The following is a 16,294-nucleotide window of genomic DNA, read 5'->3' on the forward strand; positions in this document are numbered from 1 at the left end:
CGCAGGCTGAAGGGCACCCAAGTTCTGCAATTTTTCCAAACAAAAAATCCAGATGCTTGTGTGTACCAACGTCGGTGGAAAAAAGAAAGTCGAAGCGATGTCTACGAGTCCGTTTAAATATAGCCGCGAGGTCTTCGTCCATGCTCCCTCTGGAGTATTCACGCGTATATTCCCTTAGACTGCACGACCAGAGAAAACCGGAGAAAGGAGCGAAAGATAAAGAAAAGTAGGAGAGAACATTTTCTGGACCGCTAGGATAGGTACTTTCGGTCAATTGGATGAAGGAAAGAAAAACGGAGCTTGTTGAAGGAAGTTTATTCGATTTGACGATTAATCGATTTGATGTACTTGGGAGGATAATAATAACTCTATCTTTAAATTCTATGGAGACATAGGAAGAAATTTAAGGAAGGAATTGTTTTTAAGGAAGTATAAGGCGGATAGTAAATTGAGGGAGGTAGATTATTGTGAGTTATTAATTTTGCAGTGAGTTATTAATTTTAGTGGTTTGTTAATATGGCGACAGGAGGGTTTTAGAGATTTTAGAAGTCGAGAAGTGTATTATTGATGGTTGAGTACATTATCGATACTTATAACAAGGTTTTATTACAACTCCTATAATCCTAAAATTCTAAAATTCCATAACCTCAAATTTCCAGAGATCCACCCTTCTAAAGTTATAAAATTTCAAACTCCTTACATCTTAAAATACAAAAATTCCAAACTCTCAACGTTTCAAAGTCCAAAGCCTCCAAAGTGCCAAATAAGTTCAGAACCCACCCTATATCAATCCGAATTCAAATGAAAGTTTCAAAAGTCCAACCTTCCACCTTCCTAAACATAAAAAACTCCAAAGTTTTATCCTAAAGTAAAAAAATTCCAAACTCAACAGTTCAACCCTCCCCAAAATTATAAATTTGCAAAGTGACAAATAAATTCGCCAAGTGACCAAACGAAAGCGATAAATATACTATAATTGTAGGAATTGGCTACCTATCAGAGAACAAGCCCGTCAATCCGATAAATCTTAATAACGAAGCAATACCCTCGGAATAGCTTAAGCGCAAGCTCGTTTACCCGTTTAAACAGCTTGCAACAAATTGCACGTTAATACTGGCAGTAGTGGCTCGTGATAAAAGCAACATTGCGATAATGCCCGGGCTTTTCATTGCGCTATGCCGCGACAATAAATTATGTTCGCCGAGAGGCGTGCCAGTATTTGGCCACTGCATTGTGCTCATGTTGTGGACGTCGACGATGCATAACCGACTAACGAATCGAGCCGCATCCACATTTGATGCTTCGACGCTGCCATCGGATACAGGTGTTTCCGATAGCAGAACCGTGCTTCGATCCGATCACACATTTCACCCTCCCTGGAATTTACACGAAACATGCTTAGTGCAATCATGCGGAAAATATTTCGGCTCGCGTTCGAACGATCTGCCGGGTACCAGCACTGGGTTTAATGCGCTTACCGTTGGGACGCATCATCTTCGAGATATGGTATAATTGAGTAATGTGGCGTTATTGTGATTTGGTGCGTGAAGTTTTGGGTGAAATTTGAGACTTATGAGGGTTTGGAAATAATAAGGTGTTGTGGTTGATTGGTGGAGAGTGGTGGTTGGTTTTGGTTATTAGGTTCAGTTTGGGTATTTGGAGATTTGGGGTTTATTAGGTTTGGGAATTTGAAGGATTTAGGGGTCAAGAATTTGGGGATTTAGGAAATCAAGGATTTGGAGTTTCAGAATTTGTGGATTTAGGGGGCTGAGGATTTAGAGATTTAGAAATTTAGGGATTTGAGGATTTAGGGATTCAGGGATTTTGGGTTTTTGGGATTTGATGAGTTAGGTATTTGGGAATTTAGGAAATTGGGGTTTCAAAGATTTAGGCACTTTGAGTTTTGAAGAATTAGAGATTCAGCTACTTTGAGATTTGAAGAATTAGAGATTCAGCTACTTTGAGATTTGAGGAATTAGAGATTTAGCTACTTTGAGATTTAAGGATTTAGGAAATTGAGAATTTAGAGATTTAGGCACTTTGAGATTTGAGGAATTAGAGATTTAGTTACTTTGAGATTTGAGGACTTACAGATTTAGGTATTTGAGGATTTAGGAATTTAGAGACTTAGCCATTGAGGACTAGGGATTTAGAATTTAAGAATTTGGCGATTTAGGGACTTAGGGATTTAGAACTAAAGAATTTGTGGATTTTGGAATTTGACAATTTTGAAATTTAAAAATTTAGGGATGTAAAATTTTGAAATTTAAGGATTTATGCGATTTAAGCATTTAGACATTTGATGTCTGAAAGATATGAAGATTTAAACATTTGAAAATTTGTTAATTATGCGATTTTAGAATTTCTGGAAATTATAGAATTTCAAAACTTGTGTTTTTTTTGCAAATTCACATAAATTTCAAAGTGTAATACATTCAAAAATTTATAAATATAATCTAACAGTAATTTAAAAACTCATATATTTTCAGTCATAATTTATAGTACATATAATATACATCTAACACATACATAAATTTAATAATCCACTTGCACCTTGTATAAAAAATCAAACAATCAACCCTGCAACATCAAATCTCTCCTACAAACGTTTCACTTAAACTTATCCACTCCAGAAATATACAAAACACATGAAATTCGAATGTCACGAGAAATTCCTCGAATCTGTCGATAAAACGCTCATTCGCGTGAACGCAAATATTCCTAGACACGTAAGGGGAGAAGATAAACGAATTTTGCAGCGAGAATATTGAAACGATGAGGGAAGCTCGTGTTCTGTCAATTTAGAAACGTCTGCAGCCGATGCATAGTGGCGTCGGAGGAAGCACGGATGCATATGCATTTCTAGTTGACGTTCCTCGAAGGGGTTGCACGAACGTCGAGAGGGTAAGAGGAGAACGCTCAATTAAATCGCGCCGCGAAAACGTTTTGCTGCGGCAGCAACTCGTCTTGAAATATTCAGAAGAGCCGTTAAATCTTTTTCTCTATCGTTCTATCCTCGTTAGAATTCTTCGCTAATGTTTGATACGATAACTGTTTCGAACAGCTAACTCGTTCATTTTGAAGGTATTAACACTTTATTAGGTTGTGTTGAAAAATTGTAAGCTAAGGTATTTTGCGGAACACTGATATATAGCGTAGTGTGTAATTAACAAGATTATTGGAAATTTTATTTTTTGGAATTGTAGTTTTTACAGGAGCTTATGAGAAAAATTTGTAATATTTGATCATTTGCAGTATTGTATCAAATTTTAGAAATTTTAAAAATTTGAGAAATTTGAGAAATTTGAGAGATTTGAGAGATTTGAGAAATTTAAGAAATTTGTGAAATTTCAGAAATTTTAGGAATTTTAGAAATTTTAGAAATTTTAGAAATTTTAGAAATTTCAGAAATCTTAGAAATATGTAAAATTTGAGAAATTTTGGGAATTTTAGAAATTTTAGAAATTTTAGAAGTTATAGAAATTTTAGAAATTTTAGAAATTTTAGAAATTTTAGAAATTTTAGAAATTTTAGAAATTTTAAAAATTCTATAAACAAATACAATTATGGAGATATATTCTATAAATCAATTTTAATATGTAAAACATATGTTCTGTCAATATTTTGCTTAATGAAAATATCAAAAATATTCCTCACTTTTTGTAGTTTCAATTTTTCCTTCCACCCCTTAAAAACATTTGAAATATGCAATAACGTATAATTGCTCTTAAATAAATTTTTTGAATAAAACATGGTGATTTATTGTCACGGAGTGTTGTTGTTATTCATAAGAGTTCAGAAATATATATTTTTGTTCGCAATTTCAATAATCATACTACAAAGGATTAACGAGCGGTGTGTCCATGATTTATCCAAATATTTTCGTTCTCTTTTTTCGTTTTTTTTTAATAGTCGATTTTATTCGCTTATGACGGGTCTGAAATTGCTCGAAGCAAACGGGTGTATGTGATCGTTTACTATTTTTACTGTCAGTTCTGTACTGATATTACCAGAATTTCGCGTTTTAACGCTCGGATTTCCTTGCCGCCCCCTCCTCCAGAGATTCCTAAAATTTATCGCCATTCGACGGGTGAAAAGACTGTTTCTTGGAAAGCACGTTCTAAATGTGTTCTCTTTGTCATTTCTGGTACCTTGAATGCAGGGACTTTCTGCAAAGGACTCCTTTTTGAATCCCTAATAATTCATCTGTGGTAAAGAAGCATAACATACTTCATAAAAATGCAAAAATAATAAAGAAAATAAATAAATATTAATGTCTTATGAATTTGAAATTTGTACATTTATAGATTTAAAATTAAGGGGAAGTCAGTCGTCAAATATTCAAGTAAACTTCAAACTTCAACTTCATTTGAAAATTTATAATTTCACAAATTTACAAACTTCTAAACTGTTAAGTTTGAAAGTTTTAAGACACATAGATGAAAAAGTAATTTACAAAATATGCAAACTTCTAAATTTTCAAGTTCGAAAATTTTATAGTATACAGATGAAGAATTGTGTAATTCATAAAATGATCAAACTCCTAAATTTTCAAGTTTGAATATTTCGTATAATACAAACTAAAAAATCTGTAAATTCTCAAATTTCCAAATTCCTAAATTTTTAACCTCAAATATTTTGCAGCACATAAATGAAGAAATTTATGATTTATAAAACTACCAAATTTCGAATACACCCTACTTATTTCATCTTTTATCTTCCTGTAAATGACGCACATTTCCGTTGCATTCGAATGCACCATACACGTACATCAAATCACCCCATCTTTAATATACATTTCGTAAGTTCCGGAACGTAAGGGATTGAAATTAATTCCGTCGAATGTTTGCGGAAGTTGGCGTGGTTTCGAATTTCGAGGGATGATCCCGGAGGATGTGTCAGTTTACCGGAAGTTCACCGTCACGATGTCACGGTACGACCTTAAAGAGCAACTTGTTCGATTTCACGTCTAGGAAGTGGAACGCAAACACGTTGTGTCCCGGCTAAATTTATCGTCACCACGTCGACGTACCTAGCGTCGTTTACTTGCGTCGTTACACAGAGATGCTCTCTGTTCGACGAAATTGTCGTTATTACGTAAAATAATTCCACTGAAGTCATCGTACGCGATTAAATGTCAGCCTTAAATAAGAAAGTTGACGATCGAATCGTATGCTGTGAATAGGCACCGTTCGAATCGGGACAGGTGCCTCGAATTTCTTTCTCTGGAAATAGATTATCTATGCAAATTATATGTCTTAACTGCGAAAGTTGTACGTACACCCACTTGCATTCACTAATATGTCATACAGTCGCTTTAAAGTTACTTTAGGTGTCAAAAGTTCAGGTTTAAACGAATTGACATTTCATATGTGTACTCTTCAATCTGACATTTCATCCATCTTGGATGGACAATTTGTTTTAACTCTTTATTGCATGATTTAACTCCTTGTTCATGATACAAAGTGGTACTGATATACCACTAAACAAATGTTTGCTGTTAACAAAATTTATTGTAGAAAAATATTATGATGAAAATTAATGAGTTTGAGAAAATACTTACTCATTTATTTTTGACAAGACTCATTTATCTTTGACAAAATATATTAAACAAGATCTACATCTATTTTAAAAATGATTAATCAAAATTTAAATTTGAAATTCAAGTTTGAGAATATAATTTTCAAGTTCGAGAATATAACTTTCAAGTTTGTAAATATAATTTATAGTCCATATTTGTCAGATTCTTCTAAGTCATATTACGAGTATCATATCAGTCTAATGGATAACATAATGAGCTCAAACATTATTCGACAAAATGCATCGCACATTAAGATTCATCCGTCCAGAGAAATCCTTTACGTTTCAACCGAAGCAACACAAGATACCGTACACCCGCGAACCAACCCCCAATGCAGCAGTCTCTAAAGAATCCAACTGGAGGCAAAACTGCTCGTTCCCTAGAAAGCTTTCTTAAAGCTGCTTGAAGTGGCTGGGGATATCCTTTATCGGGCTTCGTCGTGAAAATTCTACGAAAAAAACTCGACACCTGTTAAGGGGCCTCTGAAACTCGACACCCCATACGCTGACAAACTTCGTTCACCCCTTTTTGTAATTAAGCTTGTGTGATTATCGGATGGATATTCAGTGTGGAAATTTAAGTAATCTTTATTTGATATGTCATGGTATATATTTAAGTGTTTAATTTTGTAGAGAGGGTAGCTGATTTTTGGAGGGTAATTTATTTTTGGAGAAATATAGGGTTATATTTAGGTTCGTATGATGATATTGTAATTGTGTCAAATTAATAAATTTAGAAATTTTCAAGTTCTTCAGTTATAGTGTAATTGTGGAACAAGAATGTGGTAAAATATATAGCATATGTATAATACAGTAGAAATACAAAACTTTACATACACATATGTATATATAGCATATGCATCCTAAGAGACATTGTGGAATTATAAAACTAGAGTATTGTAGAATATATAGTAGAAGCATAGACTCGAATACAGTAAAATATACAGAAAAATTGTAGAACTAAAATACAGTAGAACATACATGCATATAATTAAAATTTAGTAAAACTACAAAAATAATGAAAATATACTAAAACTATAAAACTTGAATATGGCAAAAAATATAATATCTACCTAGAGCACACTAATATAAACCTAAAACATACTAAACTCTACGAAACCACCTAGTAAACTTTAACGAAACAAAACCGGAAAACCACAGAACAGAACTAGAAATACGAACAAAGCAAACGTCAGTACGTAACAGCCTTTCGTTGACCGAAAGAGAAATTTCACAACGGCCCGTATTTTCGCAGATCCGATGATTCATATAACACCTCGGGTGGTTACAAAATTATTCCCCCTCATATTAGCAGGCATCGCAGCTCGTTATTTCAAAGCGATAGTTTGGCCCAGTTTGCGAGACACCCTGTATACACCGTGTCTGGTGGATCAGTGTGGGAGCGCATATTCGTGGCATAGGCAGAGGAAAGGTTTACACGAGCACATCGCCGCCAGGCAGACGTCGTCTGGGAAAGGCCCAGCTAATTTTGCTGGCCACGGCAAAGCGACCTGAGGCCGATGTATGAACGCGTTTCCAAGAGATGCATACCCAGAATTCGTGCTGCTGGCTGCCGAGTCCGAGCTCCTTTGGTAAATGTTTACCTCCGACCCCTCTCAAGCCTGTCGATCTATGTATTATTATCGGACCAGTTCACTGGCATTTCAACGTTCGACACTGTCTGACCATCTACCGCCCCTTATCTACTCTACTACCTAGTTACTCTTCTCGGAATTCGGATGAAATATTCGCGTTTAGCTCTCTTTTTGATTATACGGTTTTCGTTCGTTCGCTTTCTTCGGTGATTCTGCTGCAAGATGAATCTATTCGCAATTGGAGTGCGAGACGATATGTGTTAAAAGAGCTCTAAATTGGGAAAGTTAGAAATTAGCAATTTTTTAGTTAAAGAAAAATTTTATGATTTTTAAGTTAGATGGAAATATTCTGGACTTCAAATTGGGAACTCTACAGTTTTTTATCTCTCAAAATACTTCTACTGTTGCTAATTTTATAAATTGTTGAAATGTCAAGTATTTAAAATTTGTAGTCGTTAAATTGTTAAATTGTAATACTGTCGAATTTTCAAAATTGTAATTTTTCATACTGACAAGTTTTTTAAATTTTAAGTTGGAAAACCATTAAATTGTTAGACTGTCAAATTTTCAAAATTTAAATTTGTCATACTGACAAGTTTTTTAAATTTCAAGTTGACAAACCATTAAATTGTCATATTGTCAAATCTTCCAAATTTTTATTTGTCATACTGACAAGTTTTTAAAATTTTAAGTTAGAAAACCATTAAATTGTCATATTGTCGAATCTTCAAAATTTTAATTTGTCATACTGACAAGTTTTTAAAATTTTAAGTTAGAAAACCATTAAATTGTCACATTGTCAAATTTGCAAAATTTTAATTTGTCATACCGATAAGTTTTTGAAATTTCAAGTTGACAAACCATTAAATTGTAATATTGTCGAATCTTCCAAATTTTTATTTGTCATACTGACAAGTTTTCAAAATTTCAAGTTGACAAACCATTAAATTGTCACATTGTCAAATTTTTTAAATTTTAATTTGTCATACTGACAAGTTTTTGAAATTTCAAGTTTTAAAACACAGCAGAAGGTATGACCATATCAGTATCATCGAGTCAATAAGTTTTCAAATAGATCGTTAAAAGCTATCAAGAACAACGAGCATTAAGGGGTTAATAATATCCGCGCCATGCGTAATAGATATATGTACACATATCAAAGATCATCTCGCTGGTTCTTTAAACGGGTCATCGAGAAGCCTGAGTACATTTAAACGCGCGATCGAGCAGTGGACTTGTCGACTTTTAAACAGGCGTAAACTATTATGTCCGAGGAGAGAACACCGTAAGATTCGTTATCAGTGTCCACTCGTTAGACGGTCATTTTTCGCGATAACGCGGAACACCGTCAGCCATTCAGCGTGCTTTTCGCATTCCAGATGCTAGATAGCCCTAGTGTTATTTTGCTGGTCGTTGCATACGAATGCAAATCGTTATGCGTCAACTTTGTCTGTGCATCTCGGCAACACGTGGTCAGAAATCGCGGCCATCTCTGAGCATTGATGCGATACAGCAAGCTGAAACTGTCTTTAATGGTGACAACGACCTTTTTAATGAGGATGTGAAAAATGAAACGCGAAGTTGGTAGATTTGATTCTTAGGAATTCTTTGAACACTTAAAATATTACTTTGTATCTAAATAATAATTTTGATGTGCCTATAGCTTTAACTCCATCAATCAAATTACATAATTATGATAAGTTTTTCCAAAAATTCCTCCTTTGATAAATGAACACATGATATTAAAAGTTGCATCGTTATTGTTATTAAATCTTGCGTAAGTAATGGAATCCTCACCTACAATTACGCCCTTAAAACAGCGTTTCCTTGATGCACCATTAATTCCATTATTTTGATATTAACGAAAATGCGGCGTTTAATGAAGGGAAGTTTCCAACAAATTTCGCCTCCTCGCGTTACACGACGGTTTGATCGTTGCACCTCTCGCTTAATCTGTACGCAAGTCCGGCTGGTGTAATTATGCAATGTAAATGAGGTCCATTAGCGTTATCGTTCGAAAGGCTGCGAGCGCACGCGAGCTTCTGTTTCATGGCGGATCGAGCTGCAGTGTTTACAAAATAGTGAGAGTTTAAGAGCACCACTCGACAAGCGACGCCGATGACGCGATTTTCCCCTTGCCACATAGTTTCTTTCAACACGGAGATCGTTCACACGTGTTACGTATATTCGTGCTCGAACGATCGAGCACACTGGCCTTGCTCAACGAAATCGTTAAGATCGTAACACGCTCGTTGTTAACCCTTTTTGAATGGAGCTGATTATTCCGCGTTTTTGCACTCCGGTTAAGGAAGTTTTATTTTATAATTTGCATACATTTTTCATTTTTAGGAGGAATGTTATTTTACTTTACATTTGGTATGGTTTTAAGTCTGATTTTAATACATTAGGTTATGTTCAGTTCCATTATTTTAAATTAGGGTGTATTAAATTAGAGTAAGTTATGTTAGTTGGGTTACAATTAGGTTACAATTTAGAGTTGGTTAAGTTAGGTTATGTCAGTCGAGTAAGGTTATGTTCGTTATGTAAGGTTATGTTATATTAGAGCAGGCTTGGTTACATTAAATTAAGCATATCTTACGTTTGATCAGATTAGGAAGGTTATGTTAACATCAGGTTATGTTAGGTTAAATATGATGAAATTCAGATTAGGTTCAGTTAAATTACATTAAATGAAGCATATGTTATGTTTGATCAGATTAGGAAGGTTATGTTAACATCAGATTATGTTAGGTTAAATTTGATTCAATTCAGATTAGGTTCGGTTAAGTTACATTAAGTTAATCATATGTTATGTTTGATCATATTAGGAAAATTACGTCAATATCAGCTTATGTCAGGTTATTTTAAATTAGATCAAATTTCATTAAGTTATATTAGCTCCATATTTGAGATCTCCAAATAACATAACACTAAATCGTTCCACAGGATTAAATTCTAACTCTAAACATCCTATTCAATTTTCAAAACACCTGAAATGCATGTTCCCCTTTTTCACAAAGTAAAAACGTGCTAAAATTTGTCGGCCGTCCACTGACACCGCGAAACACCAATTATAAGTTGGCCAAGCGGCGTTGGTTTAATGAAGAACGTCGTGCCGTGTAAACAATAGTTTCGTCGTCTACCTGGACGAAACGAACGGTCCCAATTAACCAATGGAGAACGTCGTTTCAGCGTATCTCCAGCCTCTGATTGCGTGCTTGATTAAATCTTCGGTTTTCGACGTGCCTAGCGAACGAAACATCCCTAACCTCTTCCATAGACGTAACTATACATATAGAAACCAGAGTGAATGTGGATTCTATTGGGTAGAGGATTTTTTGCATGTGGAGGTCTAGTGTGTAGTGATATAATGTGTGATGATATGATGGTGAGGATACGTAAGGGGGTATCATGCATGATATACGGATGTCCAACATGTGGAGACATGTGTAAGTATGTAAAATACATGAGATAGAATGTATGAAAATGTAGATGTGTTGAAACGTGTAGAACACGACATGTGGATGCATTATGTGATGCTGCAATGCGTAGGTACACATCGTGATACAAGGCATAGAGATATAATACGTAAACGTACTCAACCCGTGAAGTACCACGCTTGATAGTGTAACGTGTGGTGATACTATGAGTGGAGAGATACTATGCGTCACGATACAGCGCATAAGAATACCCAATGCATGGAGTTACCACACGTGGATACACCACGCATAACAGAACAGCATGTAGTAATCTGACGCGTGGATACACAGTGCTTGGATATACCACGTGTGGTAATGCAACGCGTAGTAATCCAGCGCGTGACAGTACAACACATGAGAGTATGCAATGTGTGGAAATCCAGTGCGTGACAATACAAGACGTTAAAGTGTACAAGACGTGGTGATCTACATGGAGGTATATGATACTTAGAAATACCATGTGCAGCAATGCAACGCATAGTGTTCTACTTCGTAGCATATCCAGTACTCATGACAACGCACGGTGATAAAACGCGTGACAACATAATCCCAGCTGCACTAAAACTCCCAACAACTCCGAGAACCGAGAACTTACGTAGCTCCTATAAGACGCCATGGTCCGAAGAGCCTCCCCACCTCGCCAGTCGAAAGGACCCTACTCGAGGGTGAGTTCCTCCAGTTGTCAGATTCAGCGACCACCATCGACCACCGACACCAGCACCAAGGACACGAAACTATCACCCACCACTATCAACAACACCAGCACCAGCACCCGATCGCGTCACGGTTCGAACCGAAAACGGGAGGAGAACGAAAGGGAGGATCCGAGTGAAGGGGAAGGGGAGGAATCAGAAAAGTCGCGAGGTCAAACGTGGTGAACCGATCGAACGACACGAACGGTTCGACGAAGCGTCGTCCCCGACGGCACGCTCTCATAAGAGAAGAAAGGAAGAGAGCGCTACGGAGGCGCTTCGTTTCGGACGAAGCTCGGACCCTGAAGAGCCGGCGACCCGCGAGGCACGCTGTGTTCTCTCCTCTTTCTTCGTCTTCGCTGTTCTCATCCGTTCGCTTCTCTGTCGATCCCGTTCTCACATCCTTGTCTGATTAATGCGAACCTAACCGCCCCTCGCGTCGCCGCCCCGCTCGCGCGTATCGGCTTCTCTCGTTCATTCGCTTCGTTCAGTCCAGCCCTATTTTAAGAATAGCTTTGCGTCCTCTCCGTTCTGCCGCACCGCGCTTCCGTGCCCGTTCGACGACCACGAACACGCGGCCTTCCTCCGGGAACTCGCGGAGACACTAGGGAATTCTGCCATGGGGAAAATTGCCATCAAGCCATGAGATCAGCTCTAGATATCGTAGTGAACTTTTCTTGCTTTTGACAAGTGTGACAAGTGGGCTGTAAACAATTGGATAAACCCCTGTAGACTTCTGGTGGATCTACTGGGTGGTTGAACGTGATATCACGTATGGTCATGTGTTGGTCATGTATGGTCACGTATGGTGAACTGTAGATACCTGATAGACTTGCTGAATGCGTTAGGTGACAATTTTAGAGTCGAAAATTTGTGAATTTGAGAAGATGGATATTTGGTATCCATCTGGTATAATTTCGTATTAACTTCAAATATCTTTGATGTCGTCTTTAACATCATCACACAACATCCTAACACTCCACATTTCACAAAACTTATTCCATAAATAATTAAATAAAATTACAACGAACAAGTCTACGTAAGGCAACAGTCCACAAGAAATTCTTATCAAAAGTATCTTATCGAAGAACAGATCAGACCGAGAAACTGTTATCGAGTTGTCTCAAACAGAAAAGCTCGACAATGAAGCCGAATCCACAGTTTACCTTGTTTTCGGTGCGATCCAGTTCCCCGAAGATCGTGCTTTGAGTGTTACGAGAGAACTAAAGGATTTGCTTTTGTTGAAAATATCTGGTAACCAATAGATGGGAGATATTTCTTGGGAAAATGAAGAATTATTCCGTGAAAGTACATATATTTCGAAAGGGAGACTTCTCCGGGAACACTTTGAACGGAGTTGTTCGTTGAGAGGATTTGGAACGAAATCTTTGAAAGTATTGGAGAAGTTCGACAGCGATTACATCTTTAATAGGTTTTCCAGGAAAAAAGGAGCTTTACGATGCAGCATTGTTTATTAACGTTTCATAAACGTTCGGTAAAACGAATGATAAAATTTTCAGTTTCACATTTGTTTTAAGAAGAAATGTTTAGCATGTTGTAAATCAATAGTGATTTATAGTATAATCATCTATCATATATCAACTTTATACGGTACAATATTAATATTAATACAGATACTTGACAAACTACACAAACACAGTGATCCTCGATATGGTGAAACACAATAAAAACTAAAAATAATGGAAAGAATTTCATGTTAAGAAATTAAAATGTCCAATCGAAGCACCGTCTACGAGGAATATTTTGTTGATATTTTCATAATAAGAGAAATGATCGAGGCAATTAAAATCGGTGGAATAATTGAAGAGCGCATGAACTCGGTTCCTCGAAGACACGCTACGTCCCTGTTACCTCGTTACTTCCGCCACTTTAATAATCGTTGCTCCTTCAGACTTTAATCAACCCGTATTATGCGCCGGCTAATAATGATCTCAGCTTCCCTTCAGGATCATCTTCCGATCGTTTGGTAGACCGTCGGCTCCGATTTCGCATCGGAAAACACTCGAATCCTCGTTCGTAATTAGCCTTCGAAATTCACCGGAAGCTCCTCGAGGAAAGGAAACGTTCGAAAGCAAAACACGATCCACATCGATTCAATTCGTTGACTTGAAGGTCTTGGTGGCCACATCGATGTCGCTTCTCGTCGTTTTCGCTTCGTCTTTTCCCAACGTTCTCTTTATTCGTTCAACCAAGCGTACCGTGGATACCTGTTTCAAGGATTCTCCGGTCGATTTCTCGAGGGGGGAGTTTCCGTTTTCGCGGTGCAGTTCTGCGGAATCGCACAAAGACATCGTCCGGAGAATTCAGTCGCCAGAAACGGTACCGTGGCAACACTGGCCTCATTTCCTGGACAAAGAGCGTAGTTTTGCCAGTAGTTTGTCTCCTGGCTGCCGGATTCCTCCGTGAGATCCTCCGGAGAATTTCAGGACCATCGTATCCGACCCTCGACCGAATATTATACGCTTCCGCGCCTCCACTTTGGTGCGACGTAGGCTTTTGATGTGTCAACTTGACAATTTTTATATTTACGAATTTTTTTATTACAAGCTTCCGATTTATTTGATACATAGATCTTTAGAATCATAAAAGCTTCTTGTTGATCTTGATGACCTTGAAATATGATGTGAAGGACACCGTTCTGAACTTTTTATATATACTAACTTGTTCCATCACCAATAACTTCATGATTGTTATCATTTTTAGATAATTAAATTAAATAAATTATTAAACTATGTACACACTAATAAGTATGAAGAGTAACTTAATTTTAAGTAATTGGCAAATTTTGTTTTGAATTTATTTATTCGTCTTATATGCAATTTCTTTATCATCAAGATATGTGTACACATATGGCGACCTCTTGAATATGGATATTTAAGAAAGTATTAAATTTTGCCGATTTAATAGTAATTAACTAGTAAATCATTTTCCAGTGTGTTACTCTCTTCCAATCATAACCTTGCAATATCAATAAATTCTTGTAATTCAATGAAATCTTGTAATCATACTTTCAAGATGTAACATTGAAAAAAATGAAAATATTTCTCTAAATAAAAACACCCCTTAATATTATAAAAATCTGCTTTTCAAACCATGATTAAAAACCCATCTCCAATTAACAGTAGTGTCTCCAAACACTCAACTAACCCTCAACGTCTGTTTCAAATTGCATTTCGTGCTGCCAACTTTCGAGAAACCTCAGAACGAAGCTCGAGCCTTCATCAACGGCAAACGATAAATGGTTGAAAATTCGTGGTTATCGGTCGAGATTCTCTCGAGCTTTCACAAGCTCCGTTTCGAAGCTCCCGTATTCGATGGCGCCACAAGAAAGGTACCGGAAGCTCAGAAAAGAAAAAAACGCGAGAGATACAAGACATCTGCATTTCTACATCCTCCAAGTATCGCCTCCAAAAATAGCCGAGTATATTATATTTCATAGCTATTTGTTTCGATGCGTTCAACTTCTCCCTTCATAATCCCGTTGGATTGCTCGTATTCGAGCTGATCCGGATTAGAATGGTGCAACTGGCCTGACAAATCGTGTCGAATCTCCTGGTGGCAGTGAAAATGAACCGTGCCTCGTCTGGCCAGTGTCGTCGATTAATCTCAATCAGTCCGCGTAAATCACGGAAGCCATAGGACGATGCGACCGGCATTCAGTCTCCATGGATCCACCTAGAAATATTTTTGTGCCCGATATAGAAGCACCGGGTGTATAAATACGCGGTGAACAGGCAATAAAAATATCGGCGAGCGGCACTCGAAGCGACGAGCGAGGTTCGCCGCGTACAGTTTCGATTTCATGGTGGCTCTCCACTTAAAAATGAATAGCCCTTTGTCAACCCGATCCCTCTGGCATCGAATCCAGGCCAAAATGATTTACTCGCGGGAATAGCGTATCTGGATATCTTCGCTATTTGTAGGAATATGAGACGTGTTTATTCGTGAAATGAATATGTGGTACTTTATGGATGTGTCGAAGGAGTGACAGGTCGAGTATATTTTTATGGAGAGAGTTATGGAGGTTGTGGGTTTCGGTAGGGTTTGGGTGGTTCTGGATTTGGGGATCTGGGAGTTGGGGAGATTTTAGATTGGAGTCGAGGGATTTGGAAATTTAGAAGTTTGTATACTTGGGACTTTGGGGATTTGGGGATCTGGAAATTTGGAGAGTTGAGGATTTGGAACTTTGGAGAATTGGAGATTTGAGGGTTTGAGACTTTAGGGAATGGGAAATTTGGGGATTTGGTGATTTGGGGATTTGAGGATTTGGGGATTTAAGGGATTTAGGGGATTTAGGGATTTGGTGAATGAGAGATTTGGGGAATTGGAGATTTAAGGATTTGGGGATTTAGGGGATTTAGGGGATTTAGGGGATTTAGGGGATTTGGGAATTTGGGAATTTGGGAATTTAGAGATTTTGGAATTTGGAGATTTGGGGATTTACGGGATTTAGGGGATTTAGGGGATTTAGGGGATTTAAGGGATTTAGGAATTTGGTGAATGAGAGATTTGGGGATTTGGGAATTTGGGAATTTGGAGATTTGAGAATTTGGTGAGTTGAGAATTGAAGAATTTGGAGATTTGGAGATTTGAGAATTTGGGAACTTGGGAATTTAGTGATTTGGTGATTTAGGGATTTGGAGGTCTGGGAATTTGGGGATTTAAGGATTTGGGAAATTGAAGATTTGGGAATTTGAGGCTTTGGGGAATTGGAGATTTGAAAATTTGACAGTTTGGAGATGTGAGAATGCGAGTTATGTGAGTCATGTGAGTATGTGGAAATTTAGGGATTTAGGGATTTGAAGATGTTTTAATTTTAGAATTTGAGAGTTCATGAATTTGAAGATCTGAGAACTTCGAAAGTTTTGAATTTGTAAATTTGATAATCTAATAAAATTAAGAACTTTCCAACATACTAAATAAATAA

General features: G+C 37.1%; 1 protein-coding gene across 5 annotated transcripts in view; it reads right to left on the reverse strand.

The window, feature by feature from the left end:
• The window catches only part of LOC100879222 (uncharacterized), a 39,209-nt gene extending 27,547 nt beyond the window's left edge, over positions 1 to 11,662 (reverse strand). For 3 of the 5 annotated variants that reach the window (XM_076532142.1, XM_076532143.1, XM_076532144.1), the window contains exon 1: positions 11,250 to 11,661. In XM_076532142.1, the coding sequence (XP_076388257.1) occupies positions 11,250 to 11,270 (21 nt within the window). In that variant the 5' untranslated portion in view covers positions 11,271 to 11,661. Of the gene's footprint in view, positions 1 to 11,249 lie in introns of all 5 variants that reach the window. The other 2 variants (XR_013038287.1, XM_076532141.1) reach the window with 1 other exon arrangement.
• Positions 11,663 to 16,294: the final 4,632 nt, after the last annotated feature.

Source organism: Megachile rotundata, chromosome 5 (genome assembly GCF_050947335.1).
Source record: "Megachile rotundata isolate GNS110a chromosome 5, iyMegRotu1, whole genome shotgun sequence".
NCBI lineage: Eukaryota > Metazoa > Arthropoda > Insecta > Hymenoptera > Megachilidae > Megachile > Megachile rotundata.